We start from the raw sequence: 22,113 nt of genomic DNA, 5'->3' as shown, positions 1-22,113 counted from the left end.
TCGTATCTTGCTGCTCAAAGTAAATGCTCCAATAATATCGCTCATGAACTTGAATCCTTCTAAAGGTTTATGCAATGGTACTAGACTTGTATGCAAGGCTTTCAATAACAATGTCATTGATGCAGAGATAATTACAAGAGATAATTACAGAGACCAATACTGGTGAGACATAGTTTTTATCCCGAGGATAACTTTCATCCCAACTACAAGGGAACTTCCTTTTTCAATGAAACACTTGCAATTCCCAGTCCGTTTGGCATTTGCAATGACAATCAACAAAACTCAAGACCAAACGTTATCATGTTTGGGGATATATCTAAAAACCCCAATCTTTACTCATGGACAACTCTATGTTGCTTTCTCAAGAGTAAAGTCTCCAAGCATTTGCAATGACAATCAACAAAACTCAAGACCAAACGTTATCATGTTTGGGGATATATCTAAAAACCCCAATCTTTACTCATGGACAACTCTATGTTGCTTTCTCAAGAGTAAAGTCTCCAAACAGATTAAAAGTCTTGATTGATGAGAAAGAGAACATGGTAAATGGTACCATCAATATTACATATAAAGAAGTTTTATAGAAAGTATTGTAACCTCTATTTTTTCAAAAGTGTAATCTTTGTTTTCTCATATTATATTTGCATAATATTTTTATTTCAATACAATCAAAGCCTTTTTTTCTTCTTTGTTCACATATCTATAAAATGTAGTACTTTCTTAAACTCTTTTTCAATATTAAGTTATTCATTGATAAAAAGCAAGTTTGACTTATTTTCTCTGATTTAATACTTTAATGTTTTAATTATCTCTCTCATGTATGGATAGATATTCATGATTTTATGTAGAGTTAAACTTATGTTTATTTTACTATATGAGAACATAATGTTTACATTATTTCTACCATAAAAAGTTATTTGAACTTTCTATCATAAGTATAATGTTTTATTTCTCATATTATATTTACATAATATTTTTGGTGCAATATCATCAAAGTATTTATTCTTTTTTTATCAGATACTTTTAAGAAATATACTATTTTACTGTCTTCTATTCTTTTTTAAGTTTTAAGATCTTCAAAGAAAAGTGAGTTTAACTTTTTTTTCTTTAACAAAAAATAAAATGTTTTAATCTCTCGTGCTCTTTTGAAATATCATATTCCTTGAATAAAACCATGTTTGACTTATTTTCTGACATTTTGTTTGCATTTATACAAAAATAAGTTTGAGAAATTATCATGTATAAAGTTATTTTATACAACATGCATTACAAACTCTTTTTCTCTTCTAAATTGGTCTTCTAATTTCAATATTGTAAAGCCCTTTTATTTTCTTTTTTAAATTTTGATCAATATTACTCATTTTTATGTTTTCTAAATTTTATTAATAGATAGCCCAAACAATGTTCGAATATTATCATGCCTCTCCTTATTAAATGAGACTTCAAAAAGCATTGCAAACTATTTTTACGGATGATATTATCCATAGAACTTTGATTAGGGTAATCGAACTTCACATTTTGACACGAAGCGCGGAGAGAAAGCGCATAGCGCCAAGCTGAGTCTAGACACAGAGCGCCTAGTTAAGATTAATGAGAGAAAGGGCTTGAGGCACCAACTCGAGAGTACCATCTTATAACAATTATTAATATCCTAATAATTAAGAGTGACAATTGTGCAAAAAAATAAATTAAATAAACATGAGCCTTTTACGAGGTTCAAACCATCTAGATTAGTGTTATGCAATTAAGTTATATAAAATATTGACGAAGGGTTTTTAATAAAAGTTCCCTTTGGCAGGTAGAGAGTCAATTCCTGGATCACTAACTTCGTCTTAATCTACAAAATTCATATTGAATTCTCCACTTGATGTAAGATACTCCATGACCTAAATTATTATTAGTAGCATAGTCTGGGTGAAGAAGAGCTCTTCCTACTCTCTCTCTCTCTCTCTCTCTCTCTCTCTCTCTCTCTCTGGAGACAATGGGGGCACTTTAGACATTGTTAAATTGTCTGCTTCCTAGATTGCGCCATGTGCAAAGGGCTCTCTGTATCTTATACCAGTTGTTCGTCTACTTCATGCTAGCTTTCCCTCTACTCGTTCACAGCCTCTGGGCTGAGCAGTCTTAACCAAGACCTGGCTAGGCTCGCCTAATTGTGGATACAGCTCGTTGCATTGGCGTAACTGCCCCATCTGCCATCCATCCTAATTATCTGAATTTCAAAATTATGAGATGACATTGATGCGTCAGAAAATTAGTTGAGACCTCAATAAGGTTGAATTGATTTGTTAGCCTGTGAAAAGGCTCTTTCAATGTGGCACTTAGAGCCGCACGCATGTCCAGATCCACCAATGAATGAACTCTGCAAAAGATGCAGCGACCAAGGGCACGTATGGTGCTACCCGTAAGAACGATGATGAGGATGATTCTGTTGGGTTTGGTGGTGATGCTGCTGCTAATGATGATGTGGTGGAGATGTTGGAGAGGAGCTGATGGGCGTAGAAGTGCTGCACCAGGATGCTCCATCCGGCCTGCGTGGGGTGCGAATTGTCCCAGAAGAACGCTGCATCAGGTCTTCTGCACACGGTATATAGGGGTTTCTTCCCGTCCACATTGCCACAAGTATGATTCCCGTTCCCAAGGCAGCACGGCGCGAATGCCTGAGTAATGCCTGCCCAGAACAACCCCGCACACGTGTGAGCATGCACAATGCAGAGACACAGATGAGAGAGAGAGAGAGAGAGAGAGAGAGTGGAGCTCTCACACATGTTAGCATTGATTGATGAGAAATCTGACGAGAAGTTTTGACATTTTCGCATGTAGCTGGCTAGAGGGTTGTTTTTTTCCTCAGTGTTCAACATCATGAGCTTTTGCTAGGGAGGGACTCCATACCTAGCCAGGTGCAGTTCGGCCGAGGGGGCTGCCAGCCTAGGGTCCTTTTCCCTTGCTTTCCCGTGTAGCGTTCAACATCATGAGCTACGTGTCGGAAGACACCACATACCTAGCCAGGTGCACCTCCCTCACAGAAGCTCATGATGTTGTCAAATTTACAATGTGGAATTTATAATGGGAATTTGTCTATAACTTCCTGTGAATGAGGATTCTAATTTGCCCAACACCGGAAAATCACGCACATGAGTAAGCATCACACTGAAGTAACAAACAGACAAAGTTACAACTGTGAGCAGTAAGCATTACATTTTACCACAGACGCAAGTATTACATTCTTACCTCACACACACGGACAAAAACTTACACATGTAAGCAACGAGCAGTACCCAGTACCCAGTACACAGTACACACATGGACATGGAGAACATTACACATGAGCATCACATAGTACACAGTAAATGTCTAGAGAGACAGAACATGCTGTCATGCAGCTTTCGCCTACCATATGCAGTTGCATTGGACAGAATGGTGGTGAAGGAGCTGAACTGGTCCAGGACCATAAACTTAGCTCCAGGCAGCTGCCTCTCAAGAGAGGTAATGGCGTCACCCAAATTCTGGTTGTGCACCTGGCTCAACACATTGCCTGTCTCATTGCAAGCTGACTCAAACTGGCTACTGCCTTGGCGCCGCGTGAAAGGCGGCAGGCAACCTGCTGGCTCCATGTTGCTCAGTATGAAGCTCCGAAAACCAATCTCATACAGGCTCCGCAGGTTTGAAGCAATTTCACTGGTAACTTGAGGCACAAAAGAAAGAACCTCCTGCGAGTCAAATGCACTTGAGTTAGAGATGATTCTCTGCATTCAAACGAGGACTGCAAGAAGAGATCAGGGATTGTGTCCCTTGAACCAAGCAATGCACCTTCAAGCTAATCAGCTTGATTGAGCAATAAAGAGTAATTTTAAATCACTCTGTGTAAACATAGTACCCAGAATAGAATGAAGGAGCTGACTACTTATGCTAATGAGGATTTCTCACTGCATACATTCAGGTGCAAAAAAAGAAATGATGTTTTGATAGAGCCCCTCAACTCAGGGTATGGCAGCTGAAGCCCAATCTGATTATGTAAGGACAACTCCCTTAAAGTAGACAAGGCCTCAAACTCAAAAAAGTAAATCAAGGACTGTCTACTAAATTTATCACCTTAACTCACTGTATCAGCTACTACCTACCAAGGTAGATCCATGGTCCCCTGCATACTTGATGTAGTCATTCCCAGCATATGTTAGAAGTACTAGGGAGCTGCTTTGAATGAGTTGTGGATCCAGGCTTGCACTCTGTGCCACCTCTTTAAACTGTCCCACTTGTGTACTGAGATTCACGTACTCTTTCCCAAACGTGTAGAACATCCCGCTACCTCCATAGGCAAAATTCACACCAGAGGATGAGATAGTGGGACTGCTGCTGCTGATGCTGAAGGTGCTCTCATTCAGTATGCGGAAGGGCACAGGCGATGACAGGTTGAGAGCCTCCACTGCTCAAGCACAGATACATGCACATGTTAGAAATTCAGCAATTTGCAAGCAGGCATGATGATAGACAGCAACAGATAGATATACGGTAATACATCTAAATACAGGGCATACACAATTGTGTATTAGTATGTCTGCATATCTTCCTATACATCTATTGGCAAGAAAGGCAACATAGGATCGGACAAAAATGTGGAACGGTACACAGGAAAGAGCTAAATGTGCATGGTAAAATAAGATGGAATAGTGGCACCACAGCTACACTGATGATGATGATGATAACGATCGCACATCAGCAGTACACACCAGTGAAGTCATTCCACAACAGCAATACCCACCAATGAAGTCTGTGAGAACCCTGCCATTGCCGAATCGACCGGTTGGAGTGCCGGGCCATGTGATTCCATAAGGAACCTCCCATGAGGGGTCCCCCTTTGGATGGTTGCCTGTGTCTGCATAAGAGTCCCCGAACACAAACATGATCCTGGCCTGTGTCTGCATAACAGCCCCATTTGCAATAGCTGCAACGGTCCCTCCTCCTGCACAATCGGGTACACTGAACCGCCATTTTGAAGACAAGAATTTGAAAACAGCTTACTGAGGAGGCCATAGACTCACTATGGCTGCGGTCGTTGCCGCTGATGATGATGGTGATGAGGGAGAGGAGGAGGAAGACGAAGCCCAACGGCAATGCCTGCACGAGGGGCTTCATGACGCCGCTGCGACCAACATCAGATTCTTCATCGTCGAACCCAAAAAGCGGTGTAAATGAATGATGAATCGCGCACACACACACACACACTCTCTCTCTCTCTCTCTCTCTCTCTCTCTCTCTCGGTTGTGCTACTCGTATTGAAAATGATAGCTTTCATAGTCTCTGCTGTAGTCAGTGTCGTACAGTTGCAGGTGGTGGAACGATCTGGACAGCTGGGACTCCTGTCATTATGAGAGTTTTGAATTTGTGGATAGCAATTATGAGCTTTTGAATTTGTGGCTAGCAATTCTTGTTAGCAGGGAAACCAAGTTAATAGAATTGCCACAAGTTGCCTTTCCTCACATTGGAGAAATAGAGAGGTAATTCTTAAAGTGTACACCCTAAAATACTTTCACAAGCACAATAAGTTTTAGACATTTTCCCATAAAACTTTATTTTGCATTTGGGGAAAGTAGCTCTTTTCTCTCATTTTTCCCAATAGTGTTCAAGATCATGTGCTTCTCCTTGAGCCACATGGGTGCACATAGCTAGCTAGGTGCAACAAGGGGCAAGGGACAATCAACTACATACCTAATTAGCTAGGTGAGGCTAGGGGCAAGGGTTTGCCAGTCCCCGTGGGGCTACCCTCTACGCCTAGTTACATCTAACTAGGTATGCAATCCCTCTCTCACAAAAGCTCACGATATTCTCATAATTCACAAAGTGGGAATTATATTGGAAATTTGTTTAACTCTTCTTGTAAAGGGACATAATCTACTCAAACAAAAAATTTGAAAAATATGATCGCAAACTCTATCAAGATCCATGCTAATCATTACAAATGAAAAGGAGAACAAAATGTCAACATATACGTCTACATGTAAGAGCATTCAATAGTATAGGTGCTATCATGCTTAGCTCAAACTACACTTTGTGAGAGTCTAAGGGCGAGGACGCACACAAGTCAATTGACTTGCACAAGTTGACAAAGCTAGAGCCCCGTTGCACCAACATTAATAGGGGTAACGGGTTTTTGGGTAGAAGCTTTATCCTAATGGTCACACCTAGGCAGTAAAGACAAAGGATTTGTAACTCATGATAGAAGTTATTGTCAAAGTTGTGAATTCTCATTAGTTGTCAAACCTAGGCAATAAGACAAAGGATTTGTAACACATGATAGAAGTTGTTGTTAGAGTTGTGAATTCTCATTAGTTGTCAAATTTTGCAAACTCACAGCTTGGCAAAAGGGAAGTGATAGCACTACTAACCCTATTCTAGGACTCACTTTTTTGCGAGGGTTAGTAGGCAAAGCAAGGGGGAAGATAACTCCACTTCCCTTGCTCACACTAAGTGTGACCCTATGCTTAGTGGGGGGAGTGGGGTCTCCCAACCCCCACTACCCTCGGCCATGACCGGGGGTCCTTATTATTTAGTTGTGTGTGTCTTGTACTTCTTGACTTTGACTAGGCAAAGTAGGTATTTAGTGTGCTTTATTTACAAAGTACCTATAGAATTGGTGGTATTTCATGAACTCAAGTAAGTTAATGTGACATGGCAATGAATAATACATCACAATCCTCTCTCTAATAAACAAAGATGAGTTTCTTTCTCCTCCTTTTGCCATGTCTATCTCTTTTTCTCTCATGTACACTAGTGACAAGAGTAGGCTCCACTAATTGTGCATAGAGCTGATGCTAGAAAGCGAGCTAAGGCAAGTGTCCAAGTCAATCTATTCACACTAGAAGGGACTCTTACAAGTAAAATGAATGGTGTGATATATTTTTTGCTTCCTTAAAAATATGGCTTCCTTTACTTTGAAAGTTTAGGCAATACTCTACATGTGGCACTACCCTAAGCCTTACGTGTAAAAGTGATGATTACTAGTTTACTAAACTTTTAAACAACCTAAAAGTCCAATTTCCAAGCAAAGAACTTGCATCAATGAGAATTAAGTGGAAAATATTCACCAACAAAAGGGGTGGAAACATTGGGTCTTCAAAGGCAGCTAGAAGCCTAAAACTACATGAAGAAGGTCAATGGGGAACCAAGAAATAGTAAGATTTTTCTTGAAATCAAGAAAAGATGGAAGAAGAAACACCCTTTAACATCAGTCTTCTAGTAGAAAAGCCGCTTTTGTGGAAATCATAACCCTCTATTGGAAATTTATTTTTCTCCTCATCAAAAAGATTTAGAAGAAAAGGTCTCAAGGAAATATTAGTTGAAAACCATAGAAGGGGTCAAAACAAGCTATGTTGTGTGTATTTTTGGATCCATCTTTGGGATCATTTTTGTTGATAATCGAAAACTTTTAGTGCTTCTAATTAAAAAAAGTATTGTGCTGGTATTTTACACTCTATCTCTTATTTTTAAAGGGTCGAAGTCACAATGCTAGTTCACGTGATAATATATACTACCTGCCTAGCTAGCCATTGGCTCTTGGCATTTCTCTTGCTTCTTGCTCAATCATTGCATATTATTCTTGGCAACTTGGACTCTATTTTGGGAATCATTTTGGGTAGAGATGATCAACCATTGATTGATTGTTGTGGGCAAGACTTTCTCCTCATAGTTTGGGTAAGCAAACTTTTGAATGGTTACACTTCTTTGATGCCTAGCATTGAAGGTTCAATGCTAGGATGAGGCTCTATGGATCGATTGGAGCTTGTTTTGTTCAACCATTTGGAAGATTTCTTTTTATCATAAATAGTGAATATCAAGCTTATGTATTGAGTATCAGTAAAACACATGCTTTTATGCTACTCAATTATGCTCTTGAATCATATGCATGCTTATGTTGGATATGCTCTTGCTTGAGCTTTGAGCTTTGATTTTAAGCTCTTTTACACTCATATTCATTAAAATTTGCATTGAATAATGCTTTATCACTTAGGGGCTTGGATATTTATGTCATTTGTATGCTCTTGGATGTATTACTTGGCATACTTGGCTTCTAAATCTGACAATGTATATGTATTGAGCTTGCTTTGCTCTTGACTATGCCAATCAGCTTCCAATGGGAGTATTTTTAGTTTTGTATTATAGGGCTTGATCTTTATTTGATATTTGGTTCTCTAATGCTTCCTCCTATTAGGAAGATTGCTAGTCATGGATACATGCTTCATTATCTAGTAAGCTTCATAGTTCATGAGCATTGAGTTGGTTATAACTTTGTAGATCTCACTGTTGTTTGGAGATCCCTTATGCATAGTTAGGTTATGCACATGGTTAGCCCATGGTTGTGGGATGCATTTGTATCTCACAATTTTGGATTCTTTCACAATATTTGGTACTCTGAGTTGCATGCTCTTTCTTAGACACTGCTAGTTGCACTATAAGTCACGTTTCCTTCTAGACTTTGCCACCAATGGCAGCACTCTATTTTGGACGTTTTCCTATAGTTTTATGGGAAACATTGTTAAAACTTAGTTTTGAGCTACTTTACTGAGAGGAAATACTTGCATCAAGCACTCTAATACTTTTACTTTGTGGATAACAATACCTTGGGTTGTTCTCCCCTGATTGCATTCATTTTTGGCTCAATTTTGGGGTTGATATACTATTATTACAACAAGCCATTCTCTCTTTATTTTGCAATCTTGATGGTAGGTGCTTCTAATGCATTTGGGATAGTGCCATCTTGAGCATTGATAAGTGGAATGGCATTAGATTTTGGTGCAAAAGAAGTTTGTCCATTGAAATGTAATTGTATAAAACCTGAATATATGAATGCTGACATTTGGGATGACCTTGATGAGCTGTGCAATTCTACTATAATAAGCAAAGACCTACTTCACAATTATATTGGCTCGAAAAGCTTGTGGACCTGTATGAAGGAAGGCATGCTTATGATTACTCATTTGAGTGAGTTTCATTGCAGCTAGCTTACTTCATAGAAGATAATATTTGATGATAATGTGAAGTCTATGTTTTTACTTGCCGAAGACTTGGGATACATTCCATACTAGTTTGAGCAATAAATACTCTTAAGGGTGGTTTTAAATGCTTAGATAGAGAGGAAGCCTTGCTCACTAAGGAAGTAAATAGGGAAAATATTGATGTAGCATGCGCCTCTCATGCTCTTACAATTAGAGGCATGAATGATAGCATAGGCAATTATGACCACCATAGTAGAGACCCAGTACAAAATAAGGCTAAGTCTAGACCTCATGGGTAGGGTTGTAGTAAATCTCACAATCCTAAGTCTTCTCTTACTTGTTAGTATTGTGGGAAGTAGGGATATGTGTGGCCACAATGCCGTAAAATGTGCCAAGATAGGTGTGAGAAAGGCAAAGAAAAAGTGTAGGACAGTACTAAGATATCTAATAATCAACATCTTACTAAGTTCATTGTAAAGATTGAGAAGATTAATTCATTTGAGTACAGTTCAAATGATATTATCTTGGGCGCTTCTTCACTTTTGGTGCCACTAGCTAATAGATGGTGGTTAGTCTTCTTTCTCTTAGTGTTGGTTAATCGATTTGAGTGCCTCCTTTCATGTGAACCTACATCTTAGTTAGTTCTATACTTACTATACTAGCCATAGAATGGAAACTAGAGATGCTAAAATTCAAATGTAGTTGCATGTAGTGAATTTATAATTGCTATTTATACGTCTAGTGCAAAGATAAGTAAGTGTGCAATCCCTTTGCTCACAAAAATGCGAAGCAAGTGAGGTCCACCCTCACAAGCTTTAATGATGCCAAGTATGTGAAGCACAATTAGCAGACCTAGTTAATGATGACAACTAGGCCAACTAGTTGACAAGAGAAGAGACATTGAGTGTAGACATGTAGAAAAAGGACAATGTGGTGTATATTAGGAAAAGAATATGAATCTAAGTAGAGAGAGTACATTAGATACATTGAACAGCCAATGGAAAGGGATGTAATAAGATAGTACAAATGACAAGAAGAGAGATATTAAGTTTAGAGATGTAGAAAAAGGAAATAATGTTGGTTTAGAGAGAGGGATAATCTAAGAGGGAAAGTACATTAGATAGATTGAATGAGGCCAAAAGGGAAGGGATATGATAAGATAGTACAATTGATAGGAAGAGAGATATTGAGCATAGGGATGTGGGAAAACTAATGCATGTTGGTATTGGGGAGAGAGTGAGAATGTGAGCAAATGTGCATATGGATACATGTGAGGAGAACATGTATGAATGCATATTCAAGTAGTTGATGGACTTGAGATGGAGTCTGTTGATGCATTTTAAGAAATGTGCTATGACTCCATATATCATTTGTGAACTTTGACTCCCTTGACTTCCAACCTTGGAAATAATATTATTCCAGCATGGAATTCCATTTGTAATACATGGCTCAAGTGTATTGTCCATGGCCCAAATGTTATTGATTTTACACAAATATTTTCAAAATTGAGGTGATACCTCCTTTGCATTATTGTTCTAATACTAGTTTGCTTTATGGCATCATGTGAAGCTACTATAAGGGGTCTCAAGTGGGAAGCAAAGTTGTGCTACCATATGGCAACTTTACTTCCCTCACTTCTCCCCCCCACGCTCCCCCCACACACACATGCACGCTATCTCCTCTCTCTCTCTCTCTCTCTCTCTCTCTCTCTCTCTCTCTCTCTCTCTCTCTCTCTCTCTCTCTCTCTCTCTCTCTCTCTCTCTCTCTCTCTCTCTCTCTCTCTCTCCAGCACACTCTCTCTAGCATAGATTCCATCTTTGCTGGAGAGACAGCACACTCTCTCTAGCATAGATTCCATCTTTGCTGGAGAGAGAGAGAGAGAGAGAGAGAGAAAGAGGTTTGGTATGATGTGAGAAATAGAGAGAAAGAGAGAAGCATTTACTACCTTGAACTATCTTTTTAGGGGTATTCGAAATTAGGTTTGGGAGTTAAGCACATGATTATTCTAGTTCTTCAATTATTCTTGGAGCTATAGCCTAAATAATAATATAGTATAAACTATTGAACATTGTCTTTAGAATATACTATACTCTCACAAATATATAAGACCAATGTAGAAACATGAATTCACATGTCCAAATATGTAACTAATAAAGCATGGTAGAAGGATTGAGGCTAACAATAGACCAATCTCTCTCTCTCTCTCTCTCTCTCTCTCTCTCTCTCTCTCTCTCTCTCTCTCTCTCTCTCTCTCTCTCTCTCTCTCTCTCTCTCTCTCTCTCTCTCTCTCTCTCTCTCTCTCTCTCTCTCTCTCTCTCTCTCTCTCTCTCTCTCTCTCTCTCTCTCTCTCTCTCTCTCCCCCCACCACATATATATAATCATGGCACAACAAGATTGAGTTACATATCCATTAATTCTGGCATGTTAAATCTTTCTAAAGCTCCTTTGGAATGCAATGGCTTGTTTGGATATTATTATCCATTGAGAGAGAGAGAGAGAGAGAGAGAGAGAGAGAGAGAGATGATTGACTTTGCAAAGACAATCATCCATCTCCCTTAAAGACTTGTTGTTTCCTTGTTTGTTAGCATGGCAATGCTATTTTTGGGATAATGTTCCCCTTGGATTTATTTTACTTTCTCTCGTTTTCCATTTGAAGTTTACAACTGATACTTCCTATTTTAAATGGATCATGAAACCTCATATGAGAAGCTATGCATGCAACACACACATGTAGAGCATATGTGTGTATATCACAAAATCTCATCACATACATATGAGCAAGAGAGAATAGACACCTCACAAGTGTCTTAGAATTGCATGTATCCAATGTCCATGATCCATTTCTTTGTGCAATAAGGAATGCTCATCAATGGTAAATATGTACGAGGTATCTCAATTGTTAATATTTGAATCATAAGTTTGTTGCCTTAGGTCTACATTTGTTTATGCAAATGATTCTTCATGAGGCTTCTTAATAAGATATTAATTAGAACCTAGAACACCTAGTACTCATTATAATTTTGGGCACATGAGTAAGTCTTGGGCCATGAGTTTGCAATTACATTCGGTAAACATATTTCTTGACTAACACCTACATTTAATTGCATTAGCAAGTGTATTTGCACACAACCTTTACAAGTGCTCCTACATCTCTATGCACAGATAAGTCTATTAATAAAAAACTAAAAATCAACTCAAGTTGCTAAACGTTTATACATCAAACATAATTATGTATGCAAAATGTCATGTGAAACACACTCTCTTTCATATTCTGTTAGGAAAGGGAAGAATCTGAGCTACTCAAAAAATGTGAAGTTATTGCTAGCATAACCTTGTGAGCTTCATAATGACACATTTTTGTATCAAGCTTAATCGATAAGGAGAGGGCAATAGAGTGACACTAAAGGATGTTTTTAATCAAGGCTTTACAAAAATTATGAACTATTTTGGCTTGCATAAAACCTACATGCAACATTTGAAATTTGTCTCATAGCTTTAAATAGCTAAAAGAAATACATCGTTTGCTGCATGTGAAGTGTGTTTTTTGCTTTACTTTTTGTAAGTAAAGAGAAGCAACCTTGTGATAGCATGATTGCTGGTGATAAAAACAAGTAAGAGGGGAGAGTGTTGTAGAACCCAAGAGCACATACACAAAAGCAACAGAGACTTGAGAACACAGAGAGATGGAGTTGAAATCTTCTTCTTCTTCTTCCTTTTCTTCTTCCACATAAAAGAACTAAGTCTACAACATGATAAAAGACTAATATGAAAGCACCACACATATGTACATATGATCTAAGTGTGAACCTACTAGAAAAAAGAGGTGGAACAATAAATGTGCCATAACCAAGGATGGACTATGTGGGTATAGTCCAGTTGTAAAATCATTGGCATATCCTCATGTCGGTCACTCGGTCACCTCTAGTGAGTAATATCTATTGTAACATGCCGCCGAGCTATTCCTTAGCGGTACGTTCTTAGTGGCCCATCAAGAGATGTCCTAGGAAGCGTTGTCTGGGATTTTGATAAAACCCTCGGAGTTTGCTAACTAGGCTCACTTGAGTCTACCCCATAGCGAAAGTTCCAGCTATTCCCACAAGCATCAACCTGAGTTTTTTTGGTCAAATCTATTACTAGTAGCTAATTAATATTAGCAGATTCTAAAGTGATGTGAGCCAGTCTTTCTGGTTTCTAATGGTCCATCAAGTGCGATTTTTATTCCTTCTTAGGAAAGCTCTCGGCTTACCCTGAGACCACCCAACCATAGGTTTGGATCTCTTGGTGGCCCATCCTCCCACTTCCCTCAATAGAGTAGTTTTAGTTATCTAATTACCTACCACTTTAGGTTTAACATATAAAAATAGCTTCTTTGAATTATCTTCTGATACAAATTTGTTACGCACCTTTTATTCACGACACAAAAACATAGTAAAGCAATTCCTTCGTAATAGTTCCTTTTAGAAAAAAATGATATTTACAATGTTTTCTATTCAAAGTATTATCCTCTCCAAGTTCCATTCCCCAACTAGTATTGGAACTTCCAGACACAGTCTGGAAATCAAAGGGTAGTTGGCAATTCGTAAGAGCCTAAGGAGTTTATGACCAGAGCCCCCTGGTATCCTCACCTCCTCTTACCGACTAGAGTTCCCTACGGCAAGACCTTTCACGTCATGATTGGTCTAAACTCACTAACGTGAAACAAAAAAAAAAACCCTTGGAGTAGGTTTTATTCATGCTGGCAAGTGTTCCATGTTCACAAGAATACTACCTCAATCACAACAATCTATACTCAGTCATCTATCTTTTAGCTTGATGATTTTAGGAAAGATCAATACTTAGCTTACAATCACAAACATATTATTTCGAATGCATTATACGTAATTTTTTAACAAGTTTATTTCCAAGACAAATCTATTCTTTCCAAAAATAATAACATCGAGGCAAATTAGCATGAGTGGCAAAATAACTTCAAGACAATTCAACATAAGTGGCAAAATAACTTCGAGACAAAAAAGCATAAGTGGCAATATTGTCCAATAGTCTTCCTAGACTCCCTCTTCCTTGGGGATTAGTTTGAATTGAATTTAAGCAAGAATTTCATACTTGAGAAGAACTCCCTTGGAGTTTTGTGGGTCTTTGTCTGCAATAAAAGAAAATCTTGATTAGTTTAATTATGAACAGTATCATTTGGCAATTGCATCTCAAGGTCTTTCACTACAAGATATAGGCCTTATACTGACGTTTAAAGCGACGAAAATGCAAATAACAAAATTTGCCCCTGTCATCACAAAAAGTGTCATTATTGGAGACGCTATAGAACAGTTGGTATCACCGTCGCTATTAGCATCGGTATTGGCGTCAGTATCAACGTCGCATTTTGCCAATATCGACGCTAATAGCGACGGTTTGCGACATAAGTAACGACACCAATAACTTTGTGAGCAGTAAAATTTGCGACGCTAATAGCGACGGTAACAGGGAAAAAAAATTTGTGGCAGGACAGAGCACTGTGTGCTTTATTAGAGCCATACAAAATAGTTTCTGCACTATGTACAATGCGCTTGCAAACAAAAATAATATATACTGAAATCATAACACTGATACATGAAATAAATACATGATCGCATAATAAGCGATTGGTACAATCATGACAAGATATCACTAATACATAGAAAATGTCTACATAGATCAGGCGACTCAAAAATAAAGGTGTATGAGCTCCAGGGATCTAAGAGTGAGCTACATATCCTCGTCCCCCGAAAGCTCATCCGCCGCAAAGGAGCATCGAACGGACTCTGCAGAAAAAGAAACAACACATTAGTCCACCATATAATAATGCATTCTAATTAAACATGGTAACTACGGACAAGAAAGATGAGTGACTTATAGGGCCGCCGCATCTATACAATCGGTCAATCAATGAAGTGAGACCATGTCTCTTTGCATATCGAGTCTCAAGGTCAGTCGGATCGCGATTTATAATGGAGTGCTGCAAAGAAAACAAAATGCTAACCGTTAGAAACATGATTGTCAGTACAAAGAATATTGCAAAAAAAATAAAAAAAATAAAAAAAAATTACAAAGTCCTCCAAATATGTCATGTGGCCGCCACTCCCAAGATGATGGACCACTCCGGCCTCGAGTCATGCCCTCGCCGCCTCACACTGCTGACTCCAATGTCTTGGAGAATCTATAGCCTCCTCCCTTAGTTGGTGCCAGTCGTCTGCATCTAACTACTTGGGCTTTGCAGCCCCACTCTTGATTGCCTTGCGTGCGTCGGATTGTCTATGTGACATGTATACACGCATACAATCCATCATCCAGCTTGTAGAGAATCTATCTACTGAGACTGGTACCGGAAACTCCTCGTGCAAGGATGCTACTATGTAGTCCTTGCTCCCCTCCGGTATGTTCTTCCAATGATCCAAGACATTGTGCCGAAAAACTTGTTGGCACAACTCTCTCATGCGAGCCATCACCCTCCTCCCCTCATCATTCATGATGATGGCTCCTAACCTACCATCGACTAGATATCCATATCCCCCTGGAGTCTAGCTAAGATGGGTCCTCTCCCATCTGCGTCCACGCTCCTAGGCATATCCAAGAGACCCTTGTGCATCCGGTGTACCGACCGGGGCAATATCTCTCGGAGTGGCACCCACAGGGGTGCCACCTGTTGACGGCTGGAGTAACTGGAGTAGATGTCCCCACAGGTGTGACAAATCCCTAAGGTAACGCAGCTCCAGCTGAACGATGAGACGGAGACACCGCGTCTCGCCTCCACAACATCCACTAGAGCCTGAGCCATGCTCCTTGGAAGGGCCACGAGAGCGAGGAGTCGCACTTGTATCCCGTGTCGACCGTGGGCTCACTGCATCTGTATCTCTGTAGTATCCCCTTGACCCCGAAGCACTCCCTCCCTCTGGCCCAAGTTGTGAGCGTCGAGCTTGTCTGCTCAAAGCCGAAGCATCCGATCACGCTGAAGTAGATCTAGTAGAGCGCCCTGACGAAGACCAAGACAGCTCCTAGTCTGCCATATCTTTGAATCTCGCGATCTAGTCTGGAGACATGCGTGTGAAGATGTCATGTAACTCCTCATCGCTCATCCTAAAAATGTCACCTGCACAGATAAAAAATGATATTAGAATAATCAATTTAAATCATACAAAGCACAGTAATATAAATCATTTTAAAAAAATCTCACTTAAAATGCATATCTTATGTACCCTTATTAGCGATTGGTCAACGAATTAAGTAAGTGGATGCTCAAAGTATGAAGTATCCTATGGTCCCATGTTAATCTCTTGACACAACTCCGCATATACTGGAAGGTTGATAGACATGTCACCACAAAAGAATGAGTCCACCTCGTTCTCAAAGAATTCTTGGACTCCTGTATTTCCATCATGTTAGCCAATGCTGGCTCCAAGATTTCGATGGCCTCCACCCCTTGCAATATCGACCCCTCTATTTGCATATTATCTTCATGTATGCTCGGAACATCGAAGGTATAACATACCACTATCGAGGTTGTTGGGGGTTTGGATAGAAGAGTAAACCTATTCACAAACAGGTATAAGAGAGTTCAAACCATTGTGACATAAACCATGTCGTAATACAATTAGCAAACAAATGAGTCCATGCACCTGTTCACAATGGGTTGGCAACACAAAGGTGTCGCGCAAATCTGTCCATTTTTTTTCGGAATCTATTTTGAGAAATCCAGATGGACCTCGTCGAACTGTTGCTCCAGCTCCTCCAAGTACCACTTTGAATCACTGTACATTGAATAGTATCATGGAGAAGCTACGATAATCCACCGTCAATACTTTGCAAGTTCCCAAAATACTCCATCTCATCCACAACCGTGTTTGGATCTGTTGCTCGTCGCCAGCTCTCTTGCTTGAACCTTGCCATGATACCACAGTCCATTGTGGAGCGTATTTTGTCAATATACTCCATGCGAAAATGCCGTCTGCGTGACCATGCTGCACTATATATTTTATATTGTACATTGAAACACTCAAATTAGATGTCGCATATAAAATTTAGATATGAGAGATTCTAAACCCCTCATCACCTTTGGACTACATCCCCTCGAGAATTCCCACTCCTCCATTGAGACCTCTGTCCCTTTGCGAGACGCTACGGTCAAAGCTCCATGTAACCATCGTGTTGACATGAACCATGGCATCTCCTCCATGCCTTCGAGATATCGAATCGGTTGATGACGCATACTACGTCGGAATTCAGCTCGTGCTTCCTCCCGATCATGCCTAGTGATCTGGTACTTGGCGAGCCACGTCTCCATAGAGACATGGTGCAACATGCAAAAGAGATTCACCTTCTCCTCCATTGAGGCATCCATTCTTTTTTCTATCCAACCACCACATCTCCAGTCAGTCTATCATCGTCCTTCAGCGACCATAGCATTTCATTGTCTGGATCCACCGTTGGTAGCCATTGTGAAATATGCACTAGACCCTCAGATACCAACCAACCTTCAGCCATGCTATCTTCTGGCCGAGCTCGTTGTCACACAAAGCCTTTCAGGATTTTCATGAAGCGCTCTAAGAAGAACATCCATCGCGTATGGATAGGTCCAACAATCTCCACTTCATCTACAAGATGCACAAGAAGGTGGATTTGTATTGTGAGCATGCTAGTGGGTAGGTATTTCTCTAAGAGACAGACCGTCTCCACTGCTCCCCGCCTCGCAGATTTAATAGAGGACATCTTAATTACCTTCTGTGAGATCCATTGCACCAAAGTCGACAACCTGTAAATGGCCCTGCGTATTTCTAGAGTAAGACATCATGCGATCGTGATCGGTAGTACAAACTGCCAAAAATGAGAAAGCATTATGAATAATGGCTACACTCCAAATAGCAAAATGTGCACGCTAATTACAATACATTCGTAGTATAAACCTGACATATATTATGCTAGCCATGGGATTTTAGCCCTGATAATTTGCCATCTTTAGAAAATGCGGACCTGAGAGAACGCATCATACCCATCGGAGTGCGGATAGACTTGATTAGTTGCTTCACAATGCGCTCTTCTTTAGTGGACAAAACCCAAGGAGCGCGAGGAAGCTGCATGCGACCATCAGCACTCGACTGCGGCCAAAGTGCCTCCATCTTACCTACCTCCTTCAAATCCATTCGTGCCCCTATAGTGTCTCTCTTTCTTGTGATGTGGTCCCATAGCAAGCTGCCCACATTCTTGAAAATATGCATGGGATCCAACGTGGTTGACCTGTAAGTGGGTCCAATATGGCAACTCGTAAAAAATTGAGAACCGCCGCATTCTGTTTGGATGTGATTCCGCATGGACCACTTTTAGCTCATACCAGCTTGCGGCATTCATACGTGTTGGAGGTCGTCCAAGGAAACCTTCCTTGAGTTCATGATCCTCTGGCAAGAAAGCAGCGTGTCCTTGATATACCATCTTCTTCATGGTTTGTGACCTTCGAGAGTCTAACTGTGGTCCACACAATGGACATGCATGATAACCTGAGGTAACCAAACCTGTTCCAACACCATGACCCAATGAATACTTGCTTGAACGAGACAAAATATAGATATTACCAACGAGAACAGGGGCCTACTCATCTGAGCACTCTCCAAATCCTAGAAAGTCATGCATCGTCCACATGAGAATGGCTCGAATATTGGCTGACCGCCAACTATCACGCCTACTCATATCTTGCACAGTGACCCCCTTCTCCCACAAAATCTTAAGCTCGTCGACTAATGGACGAAGATATACGTCCATATTTTTGACCTTGTAGCAGCTGGGGACGAGTAAGCTAAGAATGAGATGTCCTTTCTTTGTAGAAAGCCATGGAGGGATATTATAGTTGACAAGGACTATAGGCCACACACTGTAAGAAGTTGAGTGCAGATCGAATGGGTTCACGCCATCCATTGCAAGACCAAGCCGAAGATTCCTTGGCTCTCAGGCAAAGCCTGGGAAGGTAGAGTCAATGTGGCTCCATGCACGTGAATCCGTTGATATTCGTTGAATTCCATCCGTGGACCTATTCTATGCATGCCACGTTGTCAAGCTCGCCATGTCGGACGTACGAAACATGTGGTTTTTGTAGGGGATAAGCGAAAAGTGTCTGAGAACTTTTTGAGGGATGGTTTGCCCTTGCAAGTCCTGTTGATACCTGTGAGCACCACACTTTGGACATGTCTCCATAGTCTCGTATTCTCCTCGAAACAGTATGCAATCGTTGATACATGCATGGATGTTATTGTAGTCCATGCCAAGCTTTCGTAAAACATGTCGTGCATCATCACGAGACTTAGGCATGGTATTTGCAGGTGGTAATATATGATATTTCAATAACTTGAAAAAAATCATAAACACCTTGAAAATGCACAAATATTAGTAATAATAGTGCCGACAAAAAAAATCAACGAAGCGTATGTACAAGGTACCTGAACAACTCGGTCACACTCGTATCGCTCCACCCGTATTTTGCTTGCACACTTAAGAGTACAAGCAGTGTCTTCAGCCGAGATACTCGGCACCCATCATATAATGGTATGGATGCTTCCTCTCTAAGCGGATCAGAATTCTCGACATCTATGGGAATCAATGCATCGATCATTGCCTCCATCTCAGGCTCCAAGATTGTAGGTAGGTCTGGAAGGTTGCCTGTCTCCTCTGGCATTGACGGTATAGATTGGCCTTGCAAGTGGTGGATTGGCTCCTACACTCCATCCATCGCACTCCCACATACTCTTCTAATTGGCTGCAAAGGGTGCATTCCTCCTTGGGATGAGACATCACCTCCGTGGATAGAAAATTTGCCAGCGAGACCCAATCTTATTGTTTATGGTATTCAATTAGCTTGCGAGTACAATGCATGATTGATATTAACTTTAAATTACTATTTGCTAAAAATTCGCAATTGCCTGATTAATAATCTCAGATTGAAACTCGCCAAATCGTTGTACGTGTTCTATAGACAATCGATGTTTTTGTCTAATTGCCAGCTTGCATTCAGAGCAAGGACATGGGGCATGCTGATTAAGATACGTCTCGCGATCTTGAACAACATGACCTTCTTCGTTTTTCATTTTGTCTACGTTACAACAAACAATTTGTTTTTGTTATCATTCTTTTCTTTTCTTAGATTGTTATCCTCTCCTTCCATCTCTCTCTTTTTCTATGACCTAGCATATAGTATCATAGAACACTAGTATTTAGTACCTAGTACTCAGTACCTAGCACATAATATCATAGCATCTTAGTATCTAGCACCTAGTACTCTAGTATCATAGTGCCAAGTGCCCAATACTATGATATTATGTAGCAGGTGCTAGGGTACCCTCTCTTTCTCTCTTTTCCTATTAGGTTTAATGATTTTTATCTCTTTTTCTCTCTTCTCTCTCTCTCATATTTCTTTTTGTCTCTCCTCTCCATCTCATTTCCTTTTCACTCTCATTTCCCTTTCTCTCTTTCTCCCTCTCTCATTTCCTCTCCTCTCTCACCCTCACCCTCTCTTTCTCTCTTTCTCTATTAGGTTTAATGATTTTTTTTCTCTTTTTCTCTCTCCTCTTTCTCTCTCATTTTTTCTCTCTCCTCTCCCTCTCTCATTTCCCTTTCTCTCCCTCTCTCATTTCCTCTCCCTCCCTCACCCTAATCCTCTCTTTCTCTCTTTCCCTATTAGGTTTAATGATTTTTTCTCTTTTTCTCTCTCCTCTCCCTCTCTCATTTTCCTTTCTCTCTCTCTCTCTCTCTCATTTCATGTCCCTCCCTCACCCTGACTCTCTCTTTCTCTATTAGATTTAATGATTTTTTTCTCTTTTTCTCTCTCCTCTCCCTCTTTCATTTTGCTTTCTTTCTTTCTCTCCCTCTCTCATTTCCTCTCCCTCCCTCACCCTGACCCTCTCTTTCTCTCTTTTCCCATTAGGTTTAATGATCTTTCTCTCTTCTCTCTCTCATTCCTTTTTCTCTCTCCTCTCCCTCTCTCATTTCCTTTTCTCTCTTCCTCTCCCTCTCTCATTTCCTCTCCCTCTCTCGCCCTCACCCTCTCTTTCTCTCTTTCCCTATTAGATTTAATGATTTTTCTCTCTTTTTCTCTCTCCTCTTACTCTCTCATTTACCTTTCTCTCTTTCTCTCCCTCTCTCATTTTCTGTCCCTCCCTCACCTTGACCCTCTCTTTTTCTCTTTCTCTATTAGATTTAATAAATTTTTTCTCTTTTTCTCTCTCCTCTCCCTCTCTCATTTCCCTTTCTTTCTTTCTTTCCCTCTCTCATTTCCTCTCCCTCCCTCACCTTGACTCTCTCTTTCTCTATTTTTCCATTAGGTTTAATGATCTTTCTCTCTTTTTCTCTCTCCTCTCTCTCTCTCTCATTTCTTTTTCTCTCTCCTCTCCCTCTCTCATTTCCTTTTCTCTCTTCCTCTCCCTCCCTTGCCCTCACCCTCGCTCTCACCCTCTCTTTCTCTCTTTGCCTACTATGTTTAACATCTTATCTCTTTTTCTCTCTCCTCTCATTCTCTCTTTTTTTCTCTCTCCTCTCCCTCTTTCATTTCCTTTTGCTCTCTTTCTCTCCTTCTCTCATTTCTTCTCCCTCCCCTCCCTCTCTCATTTCCCTATTATGTTTTCGTCTCCCCCCCTCTCCCTCTCCCTCATTTCTTCTCCCTCTCTCATTATATACAAATTATACAAAAAATAAATAAATAAGAGAGAGAATACACTCTCCCTCCCTTTCGTTCTCTCATTTCATCCCCCTCTCTCTTCCATTTCCTCCTTCTCCCTCTCCCTCTCTTTCTCTCTCTTGCCCTCCCTCTCAATCTCCCTCTCTTTCTCTCTCTCTCTCTCTCTCTTCCTCCCCCTCCCTCTCCCTCTCCCTCTCCCTCTCTTTCTCTCTCATTTCCTCTCCCTCTCTCAATGTATATACACAAATCATACAAGCAAAAGTAAAAGAGAGAGAGAATGCACTCTCCCTCTCTCATTTCTTCCCCATCCCTCTCCCTCTCCCTCTCTTTCTCTCTCTTTCTCTCCCTCTCTCATTTCCTCCCCCTCCCTCTCCCTCTCTTTCTCTCTCTCTTTTCATGCTCTAAAACAGCCTGCCCAGTCTGGGGTCACATACATTCAGA

The 22,113-nt window shown here is 40.3% G+C and overlaps 1 protein-coding gene across 1 annotated transcript; it reads right to left on the bottom strand.

Moving 5' to 3' along the window:
* Positions 1 to 1,715: 1,715 nt before the first annotated feature.
* On the bottom strand, positions 1,716 to 5,273 carry LOC148035995 (GDSL esterase/lipase At3g09930-like). The gene is made up of 5 exons (XM_087677994.1): positions 5,040 to 5,273; positions 4,760 to 4,960; positions 4,122 to 4,423; positions 3,395 to 3,710; positions 1,716 to 2,671 (listed from the first exon to the last, which is right to left on the bottom strand). Exons 1-5 carry the CDS (start codon positions 5,131 to 5,133, stop codon positions 2,322 to 2,324), a joined length of 1,263 nt encoding a protein of 420 aa, XP_087534120.1. The 5' UTR covers positions 5,134 to 5,273; the 3' UTR covers positions 1,716 to 2,321.
* Positions 5,274 to 22,113: the final 16,840 nt, after the last annotated feature.

The sequence above is a fragment of the Lygodium microphyllum genome, chromosome 5 (assembly GCF_053477565.2).
Source record: "Lygodium microphyllum isolate KBCC chromosome 5, Lygodium_microphyllum_v1.1.10, whole genome shotgun sequence".
In the NCBI taxonomy this organism is placed as follows: Eukaryota; Viridiplantae; Streptophyta; class Polypodiopsida; order Schizaeales; family Lygodiaceae; genus Lygodium; species Lygodium microphyllum.
This window is presented reverse-complemented; position numbering and strand designations above follow the sequence as displayed.

Excerpts from the sequence above, each read along its gene's own strand:
- LOC148035995 (XM_087677994.1), bottom strand. The coding sequence starts at position 5,133 with ATGAAGCCCCTCGTGCAGGCATTGCCGTTGGGCTTCGTCTTCCTCCTC. Across the intron at positions 4,424-4,759 it reads GGTTCTCACAGACTTCATTG|TGGAGGCTCTCAACCTGTCA; the intron begins GTGGGTATTGCT and ends GTGCTTGAGCAG. Across the intron at positions 3,711-4,121 it reads GGGACCATGGATCTACCTTG|GAGGTTCTTTCTTTTGTGCC; the intron begins GTAGGTAGTAGC and ends TTTGACTCGCAG.